This window comes from Rhinolophus sinicus, linkage group LG01 (assembly GCF_036562045.2).
Source record: "Rhinolophus sinicus isolate RSC01 linkage group LG01, ASM3656204v1, whole genome shotgun sequence".
Lineage (NCBI taxonomy): Eukaryota > Metazoa > Chordata > Mammalia > Chiroptera > Rhinolophidae > Rhinolophus > Rhinolophus sinicus.
In genome coordinates, this window is record NC_133751.1 from 44,562,843 (window position 1) to 44,577,023 (window position 14,181).

General features: G+C 41.9%; 1 protein-coding gene across 2 annotated transcripts in view; it reads left to right on the top strand.

Moving 5' to 3' along the window:
* Positions 1-14,181, top strand: part of USP13 (ubiquitin specific peptidase 13) — a 101,424-nt gene that overhangs the window by 25,417 nt on the left and 61,826 nt on the right. For both annotated transcript variants that reach the window (XM_019751835.2, XM_074328294.1), the window contains 2 exons: positions 3,705-3,765; positions 11,571-11,692. In XM_019751835.2, coding sequence (XP_019607394.2) covers positions 3,705-3,765; positions 11,571-11,692 — 183 coding nt within the window. The remainder of the gene's footprint in view (positions 1-3,704; positions 3,766-11,570; positions 11,693-14,181) is intronic.

Genomic DNA, 14,181 nt, shown 5'->3' on the forward strand with positions numbered 1-14,181 from the left:
GAGAAGGCTGGTCATCGTGGACAGGTAGCTCTGCCTCTGAAGTTCTAAGTCAAGTGTTTTACTCTCTGACCACTACCCTTTCTCGGTTTAGCTCTTTCCCTCATTTATTCTGATTTTTATCTGTGGTTCTCCCTCCTTGAGAACTCCAGGCCTGTGACGTGTCCAGGCAGCCTGTTGGTTTAGCCTGCTTCTCAGGGTCCACGACTTGAAACATTCTCTTATCTCCAGTACTCTCAGCTGACCCTTATCTCCTTGTCCTGCCTCCTTCCCTGTCCTCCAGAATGCAGCCCGTCGTCCATTGGTATCGTCCTCTGCTTTCAAGCATGACTGCTAGGAATCCCACACTGCCGTGGGGTTTGGGACCATGTCAGCTCTGGTCTTCCTCCTTCCACTGGGCCCCCTCACTGCCCAGCAAACCTGCTCTATACCCTGTCCCACTCCAGACTTTGGGTGTAGTACCTCCCTCATTGTTCTCAGAAGACGATTTGACTTGTACTTTACAGAGAAAGCAGGGATCCCTGCACTCCGTTCTTGCCTCTTGGGAACTCTGGCATCCAGTTCCTCCCTCTCAGCAGAAAGCTGTGTTCTCTCTGTCCTCATGGTCCTGTTTCCTCCTGCCTTGGGAAACCTGCGGCTTCATGAATTCCACCCCCTCTTACATCTCCAACCTCTGCCTCTTCTGGCTTTTCCCTCCCACCTTAAAAAAGAATGCACCACAAAACTGCCTCTCTGATTTGTGTCCTCCTTTAGTCGTCCTGTCCTTCAATTAAAGCTTCTTTAAAAACGTTTCTATTTTCATCCTCTCTGCTACGCCTCCATTGAAGTTCAACATTGCAGGCCGATTGATTTTCCTGTGAATCCGCCACCGCTACCAAGGTTGTCAGTGACCTCTTTGTTGTCACGCTTGGTGGGTATGTTTTAGCCCTGATTTTACTTGCCTTTTGGGGTATTTGAACTTGTTTTCCTTTTGGAACTGCTCCTGCCTGCTTCCTTGGGCACCATTCTTTCCTCACTGTCCTCCAGCCTTTCACTCTGCGCTTTCTCCCTTTCTTTCACCAGCATCACTGTTTTCATTTACCCCTTAAATATCGGCAGTTCCGAGGATGCCGTTTGACCCCCTTGTCTTCTTTCGCTGAAAGCTGCTCTTTGTCATCAGTGTCGTCCCTGTCTTTGTTGAACTGCTATCTCTGAGCTGATGGCTTCCAGATCACTGTCTCCCCAGAGCTAGAGATCAGACCACCCACCTCTGACCTGGCTTTTTGTAGTCGAACGTCTCTCAGGTACTTCAAGCTCAATGTGTCCAGACTGAATGAGTTCTCTATCTTCTTTCTCAGAGTTGTCCCTTGTCTTGAATTCTGGAGACCTGGATATGCTTTGGGTTTTGCTTTCATCCCATAACTGGTTGGTGACCAAGTCTTGTTACCTGGGGCTCCCAATAGCTCTGCAGTCCATCCTGTCCTCTCCGTCCCTGCTGTTCTCCTCATTAGTCCTTACAAGAGTGAGTGCTGTGGCTTCCTGCCTGCTCTCCTTCCTTCAAACCTGCTGCTTTCAGTCCCACCAGTCTGCGTGCTGCACCCAGCGTGATCTTTCCAAATGGACATACCCGGGCCTCTGTGGCACACCAAGGCTTACATCTCAGATGTCTCCCACTTCTTTGCAGGATGAAGTCCAAATTCTTTTGCACATGATTACAAGGGCCCCCATGATCTGGCCCCTGTAGCCTTTCTAACCTTCACTCTTACTCCACCAGCTTTGTGCTTAGACCTAGCAAACCACTTCTCCTTTCTGGAACACACCATAATTTCATGTTTTCTTTGTTGGGGATTCCTTACTTTTACCCTCATTCCTCTTTTATCTGTTGCATTCTCTGTGGTCAGCATATCCATTTACCTACTCATCATCCATCTGTCCACCTATCCATCATCCATACATCTATCCATTCATCCATCGTCCATTCAGCAAATATTTGCTGAGCAGCTGCTATATGCCAGGCCTGTTGCTCTTCTTACTTGACCAGCCCTGGCCACACCGTCCATCCCCAGAAGAGCTATCATTTCCTCTGTATGATAGGATTGGGCCTTTTGCACACCCATCTTACCACTCACTAGACTGTTGTGCTGTTTGTTTGCAACTAAGTTCCCCAACTACACTGGTGGGCTCCTCAAGGGATGGAGTGTGTATTTGTTCCCTTTGCAGCCTGAGCACCAGCACAGAGCCAGACACAGAGGCAGAGTCGTGTCTTCTGACCGACGAGTCCCAGTTTCTCAAACCCTGTTGATTTCTAGTGGTGACTGATGTAGGCGCAGCAGTGATGGTGTTTGGCAGGAAGGCCTGATTTCTTTGTTGTTCTTTCCCTGAGAGGAAGTAGATCTAATTCAAGGCTAAGGTGCGAATCTCACCATCGGGGAGAGCCTCATGCTCTAGCAGGTCTTCATGTAGCCCCTCTCCTTTCTCCCTCCCCCGTCACGCAGGAATGGAGAGGACAGAGAGGGTAGAACAACTAAAAGGATGACAAACTCCTGTAGTGAGATTTCAAGTGACCTTCAGGATTGGTAAATGTGCCCTTGGCACAGGTTTATTTTAGCCTTTTTTGAGGCAGGTAAGTGGAGGGGAGAGGAGCAGAGGCTCTGAGACCGAGGAGGAAAGGGATTCTAAGAGAGGTGATGTGAATTTGGCATTAGTATTTGGAGAGACAGGTTTTGAGCTAAAGTATTCAATAGTTTTCACATTCCCAAGATGTGAACCATAAACTTACAGTAGAAGCTGTAAGAACGTAATGTGAGAATCACACAGTGAGTCAGCCTTCAATACCAAATGATAAAATGTGGGAAAGAAAACTTAGGACTAGTAAGAGGACAAACTGAAGAAGCAGCAGGGCCTTTATGGACCACGTGACAAAGCGCCAGGGTTTGACCCGCACCCTGCGGTGTGTTGGAAACATGCTCTTTTCTATTAGCTGAAAGAATCTATAATGTGGAAATACTGTTTTGGCCATTAGAGATGAACATTTTTATAATCTATTTGAGAGTACAATTTTTATGTGTGTCAGAAGGTGATGAATGACCTCTTTTTCACAAACACCTGGTGGGTGTTTATGCCGGGGACTTGCATGATAGGTAGAAAACACACTTACAAAGCTTAGGATGGCAAATGTAGCCAGCCATCCGCTGGTGCTCCAAAAGTGTTTAGGGAGCTTAGACTGACGTGTGACCAGAATGTCCATGACGATGTATCAGTGTTTATTGTGTCCTTCACCAATTATCGTTGGGCCTGCCCAGGGCCAACCACGGGGGACCCAGGAAGTAGGTAACCAGGGAACAAGAGCCTCCCCTCCTGGAGCTTCCGCCATCTTCCCAGAGCTCCAGTGTTGGACGTTGACTCCAGCCTCTTTGGAGAATGTGCCAATTTCAAGTTGAAGTATCTACTTTACTTCGATGCCTGGTTCCACTTCCTGTTCCAGAAGTGCTTTCTTTGTAATTAGGGAAAAATAATCAGGTGGAACAATTGTATTGCCCTTCACTTACCTTCACTGACCTGGATCAAGTTCTTGTTCATCCTGGAGTCGCTAATCCAGGTTGAGTATTTCCTCTGGACTTTTATAAAAACTGGGAACCTCTGAGATGTCCTTTCATCCCTTCCCCCCGCAGCTTCCAATTGTTTATTCCACAAGCTGCATTTTAACAATTTTTTTGTTTGTTTTTCAGAAGGTAAAAGGGGCATCTGGTGGAGCTTTACCAAAAAGGAGGAATTCCAAGATGTTTTTAGGTAATGTATATAGTTATCAACAGCATGCCGTGTGTGTGTGTGTGTGTGTGTGTGTGTATGTGTGTGTGTGTGAGAATAATAGGTTGTTTATTGCTCTACAATTGAAGCATGAGCAGAACCAATTTAATTGGAGATGATCTGCCTCTACGTTATGTTTACGTAGTTGTGAAGGGTGTTTTTAGTCAGGATAGTGTTTTGAAGCGATTAACTTCCAGTGACTGGAGAGTAATTCTGATCCTGCTCCTGTCTTTTTTCACTACCTTTAAAGAAGAGACAGTTTTTCTGTTTTTAGTATTAGCCAAACTACAGACTTTACTCGGATTTCACCATTTTTTCCCACTAATGTCCCTTTTTGTTTCAGATTCCCATGTTGCATTTAGTTGTCATGGTTCCTTAATCCTGTTTAATCTGTGACAATTCCTCACTCTTTCTCTTTTTTTTCTTTCTTTTGTTTCCATCTTTCTTCCCTCCCTCCCTCCCTCCCTCCCTCCCTCCCTCCCTCCCTCCCTTCTCTCTCTCTCTCTCTCTCTCTCTCTCTCTCTCTCTCTCTCATCTTTAGTAATTGTGACACTTTTGAAGAGTACCGGCCAATTATTTTGTAGACTGTACCTCAGTTTGAGTTTGTTTGATGTTTCCTCATGATAAATCTGAGGTTATGCGTTTTTGGCAAGAAGTCCACAGTGATGTGCCCTCCACAGTGTACGTTATTGGGGGCACATGATGCTATGTCTTCATATAGTGATATTAACCTTGACCACTCGTTAAGGGGTGTCTGTTGGGTTTCTCCACTGTAAAGTTACAGTGTAATTAATGAGTCGTGGAAGTGCTATTTGGAGACTATGCTAATATCTTATTTCTCCTCAAAGTTTTACCCACTAATTTTACCATCCATCCGTGGATCTCGCCTGCAGCAATGATTGCTGTGGTGTTTGACTAACAGTGACTTTCTCTCTCCCTCATTCAGAAGAGCTAGTTTGGCTTATGCAAATGAGCACCGGTTTCTGTATCATGTTATCATGATCATATTTCATATAAAGCTTATGATATGGTTTTCCTAGGAAAAAAGTAGTTTGATAATGTTTGACCAAACAAGTTTAAAAGCCTACATGTCTGGGACTGTTGTCTGAAAGGAATTTCAAAATTGTTTGCATATGATGATTTCATTTTGGTAAAAATCTGTACACATAAATATGTATATGTATATGTATGTATATGTGCATGTCTATCTATTATGTATGTGTGTACATATATGTATGTAAATGTGTGTATGTATTTGTGTGCTTATACACACATACATATCCACATAAGACTGAGTGTCTGGAAGTGTCTGGCAGAATATTCTCCAAATTGTTCATTGTAGCTCTTTTTTGGTGGTGGGATTGAGGTGATTTTTATTTTCTTCTTTTTGCTTATCTGTTTTTGATTTTTTCCATAACAAGCATATGTTACTGTTATAATAAAAAGGCACATTCATTATATGAAAAGAAAGCCATTGCAAGCAGTCAAAGAGCTGAGTTTCCTTCCTGCTGTGATTTTTCTATCTTGTCTTTCAATCTTTGTGTCTTTTACTCAAAAGACTTTGAGGTTCGATTTCTCTAGTGTCCGTTTTGGTGGTAGATGATATTGTCAAGTAACTCTTTTAAAAAATTAATGCAAAGGTAAGCACTGCACTTTTGTGCTTCATATGGTGTAGATGGGCCCCGTCCATTGCTTCCTGGGAGCATGAACCCACCATTTCATTTCAGGGGGACATTTCCTACAGGCTGCTCTCTGTGGGACTCAGCAGTCCATAGCTCAGAAAACCATAGGCTGTGCCTAAAACTCGTAGCCCAGCAAAAATGGCCTCTTTCGACTGTACCAGTATTTTAAAAAATTAAATTTGAACCTCATTAGCACTCTGGGGCTTGCCCCAGGCCATTTATCTCTATTGTGACTTACCCAGGTGCTTCACAGATTTATGCCAGCTCCCTCATCCAAGTCAGAACTTGGTTTTGCAAGCCCTGATTTACAGCCCCCTCAATGGATGTTTCCTGTCTCCCAGTAACAGGTATTTTTCTCTTGTCAACCTGATCACAGCTCTGTTTTCAAGTTGATGTGGCCTGTAAATTGACTTCAGTGAAGGATTGTATGAGGATTACATCTGGCTTATGTGACAGGAAACTGAAAATGGTGGTGGCTTTAAACAAAATAGATGTTTACGTTTTTCTCATGGAGAGGATGTGGGGAAGCCATAAGTTTGGGCTGATGTGATGGTCTCATGTTCTATCAGGATCTAGATTCTCCCCATGTTTCTGGTTCACCCTTTATCCATCCTGGCCTGTGATTTCTAACCTCATGGTTACTTCATGGTCCAAATGGCTGCTGGAGCCCCAGTCATCACATCTCCATTCTGGAAAGCAGGAAAGATGAAGGGGGCGGGTGGTGGTGGGGGGAGGACGACAATCGCATCTCCCAGTGGAGTCAGCTTCCTTTGTCAGCCTTCTCACAGATCCTCAAGCAGCACTTCAGTTTACACCTCTCTGGTCAGAACTTGGTCACATAACCACACCAAGTGCTGCACAGGAGACTGGAAAGTACAGTCTGTTAACTGGTGTCATTGAATCAAGTCTGTTACTAAGGAAGAAGGAGAGAATGGATACCAGGAGGCAGCTAGTAGCCTCTGCCACAGACTCCTCCCCTAAAAGGGACACTGGGTCAGTCTCTTCACTGAGAGGAAGAGAACTCAGAATGTTCTTCTCGCAGGCTCTCTTGTTTCTTCGACTAGAAAGTACTTGTTCATTGCTATTGAAATGTAGTTATCATGCCCCTTCTCCTTCACAAAGCAGGTGTAGATGACTAATGCTTTCTCCTGGAGAGAGGCTTTTTTCCCTCATTCATTTGATGACTTGTGAATCACTTCTCTTCCGTTGGCTTAATAGTCACGTTGAAACCATTGGCTCATTCAGTTATGACCTTCAGTATTGGTTTGATGAGGGAAACTGAGGCCATTAACTGGTGCTGACTGGCTTGCCTAAGCCCCCTGAGCACCACCCTACCCTCAACAGTTGTCCCTCTTACCCCCCCGATCGCTGGTGTTCATTCAAGGGAATCACAGTTAAGGATCCTTCCCACAGCTCTAGTTTTTGCTGGTAATTTTTTTTTTTAAATCAACAATAACAGCTATGGGTAACTTTTGAATCATTTAAATTTGATACCTTTTCTTTGCATTTAAGACTAAAAAAACCATTTTTTGATCACGTAAAACATGGACAAAGCTTAAAATTGCAATTATAAGGCCTCTATAATGAAAAGTAAGTTTCTTTTTCTCCCTTCCCTGTCTCTCACCTCCATGTTTAGTCTCCTCAGAGACGAATAGTATTTTCTGTTTGTACATCCTTATATAGCTTGTATATCCTTCCAGTGACAATCTATACATATACCATGGTTTTAGACTTTTTCCTATAGGCAGTGGCGAGCCATTAACACTCTGGTTCCTGAACTGTGCTCTACGGCGCCCTGAGGAGCTGCAAGGAGCTCACAGGTGCACCTCGGGGTATTTTAAATCTTAAGGGAACATAGTGATGTTTGAATTTTGCACAAACCGTTAGCTCATGTAATTTTACCGGCAGAGTATTGTATATTCCCTTCAGTGACTTCATCTCTTTGTGAAGCTGGTTTTTTTGGTGGTTTCAATGGTAAAAGGCGAGTACCCTGTGAAAATAAATGTGGAACAGGAAAAATGGGGGTAGTGTCCAATCTGACTCACAGAGAAGTTGTGCAGTGCCCACCAGATGCACTCATCCTGTAGGTAAGGAATTGTGGTTATTTATGAAGGAAAGAAAATGTGCCTTTCTTTCAATTTATGTGTATTGTTTTTTCAAATGGTCTCTAAGTGGTTAGAACGTAAATAATTAAGTTGTTTGGACCTAACAGTTAAATAAACAGAACTGCTAGGCACTTCTCTTGGCTTCTGGCTGCTGTGCAAAAATTGCTGGGATGCTTTAGGGTGCTGTGACCCAAGGAAGTATGGGTAGCTCTGCATTAATGTTTCAAGCTAGAAAGGGACATTATTAGGTTGTCTTTTAGAAAGATAACTTACAACGGTAGGACCGATGGTGAATTTTGGGAATAAGCTGATCTAAAACTTAGTGTTTTATGAGATAGAAGGAGAGAAGAGGGGATGTAAGAGAGCTCAGGGTCTTCAAAGAAATACTCCAGGAGTTGTGACATGATTCTGGCCTAATCTCATATATGTTTTATAATAAAGCTACAAATGTGTATAGATGTATAAATAACGGCTAATGCATTTCATTAAAATACCATCTTTGGTATGTCATAAAACAGTGTAAATATTCATAATTTTATTAAGTACCCTCTTCACCCAACATTCATAAATAGGAGAAACTGAGTTATGTCCTTCTGTGTCTGAAGCACTTCAAAGAGCTACTTTTCACCTCAGACAGCTTAAATTCCACTTCTTTGGCTTTAGCCATGGCACGCATACTTGATGGGAAACAGGTTGAAAACAGAACATTTGTAGAAAGTTCCAGAATGGACCTGTTCAGAAAACTCACAGGGGCCTATAATGACCAGAAGGTTCTAGTGAACTCCACTGTGCCTTTCCATCTGAGGGAGGTCATGGAACAGGGTCTGGGCTCAAGGGGCTTTCCCCTTGTACCTTCTTTTGAGGGTAAGTGGTTGGTCAGATTTCCCAGCACTGAAACAGCCAGGTTGCTGATCCAGCACACAAATCTAAGTCAGGCATAGAGAACTCTGAGCTGGGAATCAGCCCTGGTTTTATTTCGGGATCCATTTCTCCACTGTGCTTCTTTATAGCTTAGGCAAGTTACTTCTTGGAAATGGGTGTGGACCCAGCCATGTCTCCCAAGAATCTAAGAGGATCATTGAAGTAGAGTTGGGCAAGAGGTATTTCAAAGAAAAACAAAAGTTATTAACTTAGGAAAAGAGCCCATTCAGGTATAATAGCCACAATGGCGAGTGGTGCTGGGAGAAATTGGGGTCTTAGTCCTGCTGGTCACGAGGACACGGTTACTTTGTAGGTTTCTCAACTAGGTAACTTTGGGGTTGTGAAGACTCTAATTAGAGAAATTCGGACATTGTAGATTTCTATATAGGATTGTGAGGTCATATATATTCAGGAGAAAGCTTAGACATGTTCCTTAAAATCAGAGTATTTGTCCCTTAAACATCAGAGTATTTGTCCCTTAAACTCAGGTAGTTTCGCTGCTGAATTTTCTCTAATTTGGATTAAGACGTTTGGGAAAGATCATGGTCCCCTTCATCCCACTGAATTAAAAATAAAAGAAAACAAAAAACTAAGAGTAAAGAAGCCCCACAAAGTTCTGCTTTTTTGTTTAACAGCAGTCTTGCTTCTTTTTAAACACAAATCAATTACCAATGAAAAAACAAAAACCTTAGTGACTCTTTTGATGCTCTTGCTTTGCTGGTGTCCTTAGCATGGTGGGGTTTTTAACTCCCTGAAGTCTCCTCTCAGTGATGTTTACTGAGTGTTTGGTGTGTGATGAGCACTCTGTAGGGACTGGGGACGTGGGAGTGAATACGTGTTTCCTGCTCTTAGTGCTTCCATTTGAGACACATTCGAAGTTCATACCGTGTTTCTCCGAAAGTAAGACCTAGCCGGACAATTAGCTCTAATGCGTCTTTTGAAGCAAAAATTAATATAAGACCCGGTATTATATTATATTATATTATATTATATTATATTATATTATATTATATTATATTATATTTTATATTATATTATAGACCCGGTCTTTTTTTACTATAAGACTTATTTTTCTTATAGTAAAATAAGACCGGGTCTTATATTAATTTTTGCTCCAAAAGACGCATTAAAGCTGATGGTCTGGCTAGGTCTTATTTTCAGGGAAACACGGTATCTGCTCCCCATTCAGATCACGTAGCAGATCCTCACATGATAGACATGATCTTCCTGAAACTTCAGGATTGCTTTGGAGTTGGGGCAGCCAGAAGGATGGGAAGGCACTTTTGATCAGGTTAGTTGTCAGGAGAGTGGAGAAGGTGATGATGATGATGATGGTGATGGTGATGGAAGCTGCCGTCTGTGGAGCCCCTAATACCTGCCAGGTCCTATACTCGGTGCCTTAAAACCTTATGTTGGTTAATCCTCTCGACAGTCTTGTGGGCAGTACATAATGCTGTCTGTAGCTTACTCCTGAGGAAAATGAACTTGGAAAGAACTTGCCCAGTGTTAAGTAGCTAATAAATGTCACAGTGGGATTTTTTGGGGACTTAAGTTTATCATTGTTATTGGTCAGGTAAGATTTCAATTACTATTAAGTGAGTATGTTTTTTTTTAATTACAACTATTGGGGCATTCACGTTTTTATGACATATAGAGTGTCTGTCTGAATTATTGTCTTTAAATAAATGCCTTTAGTTATTGCTTAAAATGCTTAGAATCTTCTTTAACATTGTTTTTTGTCAAACTAACCTCTTATAGCTATCTAACGATGTTTTTGTTTCTATAGTTTGGCATTTCTGGTTCTTATTATTTAGAGTCTTTTGTTAAAATGTTTTTGTTAAAATGTGTTTTAGCTGTATCTCAGTTTGTACTTAAAACTGCCCTCCCTTTGAAAATTGAAGACCAGAGCTACACACAGAAAGATACTAGGTTTTTGGTTGAAGGCAAACAAGGTAATAACAGAATCTAGGTCCTTTGGTTTTCAGCTGGCTGCTTCATTCAGTAAAATAACTTTCTCCTATCTACAGAGCTTATGTTTGTATACCTGTTTATGTGTGTGTTTGTGTGTGTGTGAGTGGAAAATGGCTCAGTAGCTCTTTGTCACCATAGTTCCAAACATCTAAATATACTAACATGATCTGGGATGCCGGCATCATGTGAACACAGGCTGCAATGTCCATGTAAATATTGTGACAAGACATTTCCTTGCGTCTTCACCTAACCTTTACCAGAGATTAGCCGAGCAAAGAGGCGATGATTTGAGAGATAATAGCCTAGAGGACCTCGTCTTTCTTACTGAAACTTCTGCACAGCCCGAGGACAACAGCACATTTATATTACCTGGTTTGCCCCTCTTGTTCACTGTGCAATATCTCAGCAACTCTTAGGGGGCAACAGGGGAGAGAGAGAGAGAGAGAGAGAGAGAGAGAGAGAGAGAGACATTGAGATTTTAAATAATAGCTACCATTACCGATTACCTATTCTGTGCTAGGTCTCTTGTCTACAGTTTCTTATTTGTTCTCCATATAAAGTGTGTGAGATAAGTGTTATCATCTACATTCTACAAATGAGGAAACTCTAAGGCTTAGAGAGTTTGTGACGTGCCCAAAGTGACATTAAGTTTTGGAACCAGAATTGAACCTAGGTTTATCTGCTCTCAAACCCATGTACCTTCTTCCATATTACAGTATTGTGTAAAAAACATTTCATTCCATTCGTGTGAAATCAGGAGCCATGTACCCAACAAACCATAATGAACAGTCTATTCCTATAAACATCTTTAAGAATTGAATATATGGCACATATGTTTATTTTAACTGTAAATCTGTATGCCATGACTCAGTCTTCTTTATACATCATCTGTCACTTATAAATAAGTATTCATAGCTTCGGAAAGACAGAAAGGCCTTTTACTCCTGGTTTGGGACAGATAGATGGTCATCGCAGAGGAGGGAATTTTGTAATGTCACGCCCTTGGTTTGTCATCCCTGTGGATTTTTGGCTTTCCCAGTCAGTGCTGCCTTAGTGTGTGGAATGTTCTTTCTTCATGTCTTGTTCTTTGTTTTTGTTTTCTCCTCAGATCTAGATACTGATGACGATTTAAATAGCGACGATTATGAATATGAAGATGAAGCCAAACTTGTTATATTCCCAGACCACTATGAAATAGCACTACCAAATATTGAGGAGTTACCTGCCCTGGTCAGTGAGTGTGCTCGGCTGCTAGCTAGATGCGCGTGACTCTCTGTGTCAGGTGTGTGTGCGTGTGTAGTGTGCGTGCCCCCGGGGAGCGGGGTGGGGAAGGTGGATTGAATGAGAGCAGAGGAGAAGAATGAGCACAAACATAAGCGTATCGCTTCTTCCCTGCAAAAAGGGCTTGCAGAGTTACGTTTCAGGAGCTTTGGGCCACATACCCTCGCTGCTTGTTTGGGCCTCAGGGCTCGCGGGGCTGGCCTCCCCCATGTGGGCGGGCTGCTTGCTGCCTGTGACTTCCAGTCTGTTGCCTAGATTTTCAGACTGTGCCCCCGAGATGTGCAGGGACTGCTGCAGAGGGGCTGTCTTCTGATTAGAGGACGACTGTATTTTTGTCTCTTCTGCATATTAGCCTAACACGTAAGATTTTGTTTGGGGGAAAACTAAAGAGTTCCACTGCTGAAGCAACAGCAACATGATTATAAAAATAACCAAACATTTACAAATTGTGGGTCTGCAGGAGCTCTGTGTAATGCTAACCTACTTTTCAGTTTCGTTCCTCAGGAGGACTAAGACTCCTTTTTAGCTTTTGAATTTAGATTCAGTGGTGAGTTTTTTTGTCCTCTTCCCTTTCCTTCTTTTTTGTGGAGTGACTTTCATTTTCCCGAACAACTTAAGCTGTGGGTGGCAGCGGTGGTGTGAGGCCACCAGGTTCTGTTATGGGTTCTCGAATTCTGGAAGTGGGCAGAGTTCCTACAGGAACCCTAACCTTTTTTCTGTTGTTTCCTCATGTCCCATATTGTCGCTGCCACTCCATCCTTCTTTCCTTTGTTCTCTTTCCTTTCTGATCCTCTTTTCCACTGTGTGCACCTGAGTTCTCAGAGCCTGGCCACAGAGAGCAGTGGGGACAGGGGTCAGGGTCATTTTGAATGTAGACATGCCAGTTTTTTTTCTTTTTCCCTTCTCAAACTCTGCCAGAACCAAAGCCAGGTCTTTGGGTCCCACAATCTTTAGGACTTTGTGTGACTCTATTTACAGCCACCTGCTCACTTATCCCTGCCAAGAGGGGACATTGTGCCCGGGGTTCCCAGGTCATCAGAGACCAGGTTTCCCCTATTCAATCTCTTTTGCCTCTGACTTACTTTATACATAAATATAAGACCATAGGAATGAAAATTTTCTGTATTTCAGTGTTGTACGTCTTTCATGTAGTTGTTAATTGTAAAGATATCCTTTTTAGTACTAAGTGCAAACCCTTAGCAATGCATACAGAATTAAATTACCTATGCTGACTCAGGTGGCTGTTACCAAGGATAAAATATGGGAGTGGACAAAATGGTTTTGCTTCATCCCATCACCTGATACTATATGCTAAAGCTTATATCTCTGCAATACGAGTTCTTACTGCTCTTGTTTTATATAACTCTTATGTCTACTGTCAGAAAAGAAGAAGCACATTGTGAATAAATGTCATGATTTTTCTCTGATTCACTTACGAAGAAAAAGTCTTGATATGAAAAAAGTTAATAAAAAAGCCTTTAAATGCTTTCAATGATTCCTATATTCAGAACATAATTGAAGTGTAAATGCTTTTATTTAAACATACAATGTTATAGAAATCTGAATCCATCAATATATATCATAATTTTTAATACAAAGTCTTTTGGATTAGGAAATATTTTAAGAATTAAAATAATAGAGAGAATTATTTGGAAGGGGAGATTGAAGGAAAAACCTGGATTTATCTGACGGTAACTGTTAGGATTTATCTATATAACAAATGCTAGTTAACTATATTTTTCTTTTCATGTTTTTGCTACATTTTTGATGTTTAATAATTCTCTTTTTAAGCTTTTAAAGAACCCAAAATTATTGAGCTAAAAATCACGCAACCAGGTGACTCTTCCTTCATCTCTTAAGCTTCTCAGCACAGAAAAAAATTCAGTTTCAGATACTCTCTAGATTCTACCAAAAAGTTAAACCACCTCTTAGCAACGCAGGCTTCACAGAGACAGCATTTGGGGCTCAGGAGGGATCTTAGAATCTGGAATCCAGTGCTTCATTGTAGACATGGGGAACTCAAGCAGCGGTGTGCTTGTAAATGGTTAGCAGCCAGCTCCCTGGGGGAACAGTCCTGCTTGGTAGTGTTTGCTGGTTTCTGTGGTATTAATGCTGCCACCATGGCTGATTTCAGGCTAACAACATAATGTCGCTGAATGCGTGTTGGGAAGAGATGTGCAGTAGCACACCATTATCTAGAATTTCCACCATTCGTATAACGTAGACGTAAATAACCTCAAGGGCACATAGATAATAGGAAGATATAGTCAAATTTTAACTTCGAAGTGTTTTGAATATTTGTTACCTTTCAAAAATATATTTTATTTAATGGTAAGTTTATATAATTTAATTTTTAGTACTGGGTGCATTTAACAACCATCTTGCAGAATTCCTTAATATTTAGCAATCGAGTCTGTGAGCCAATTGGAGCCAGTTTC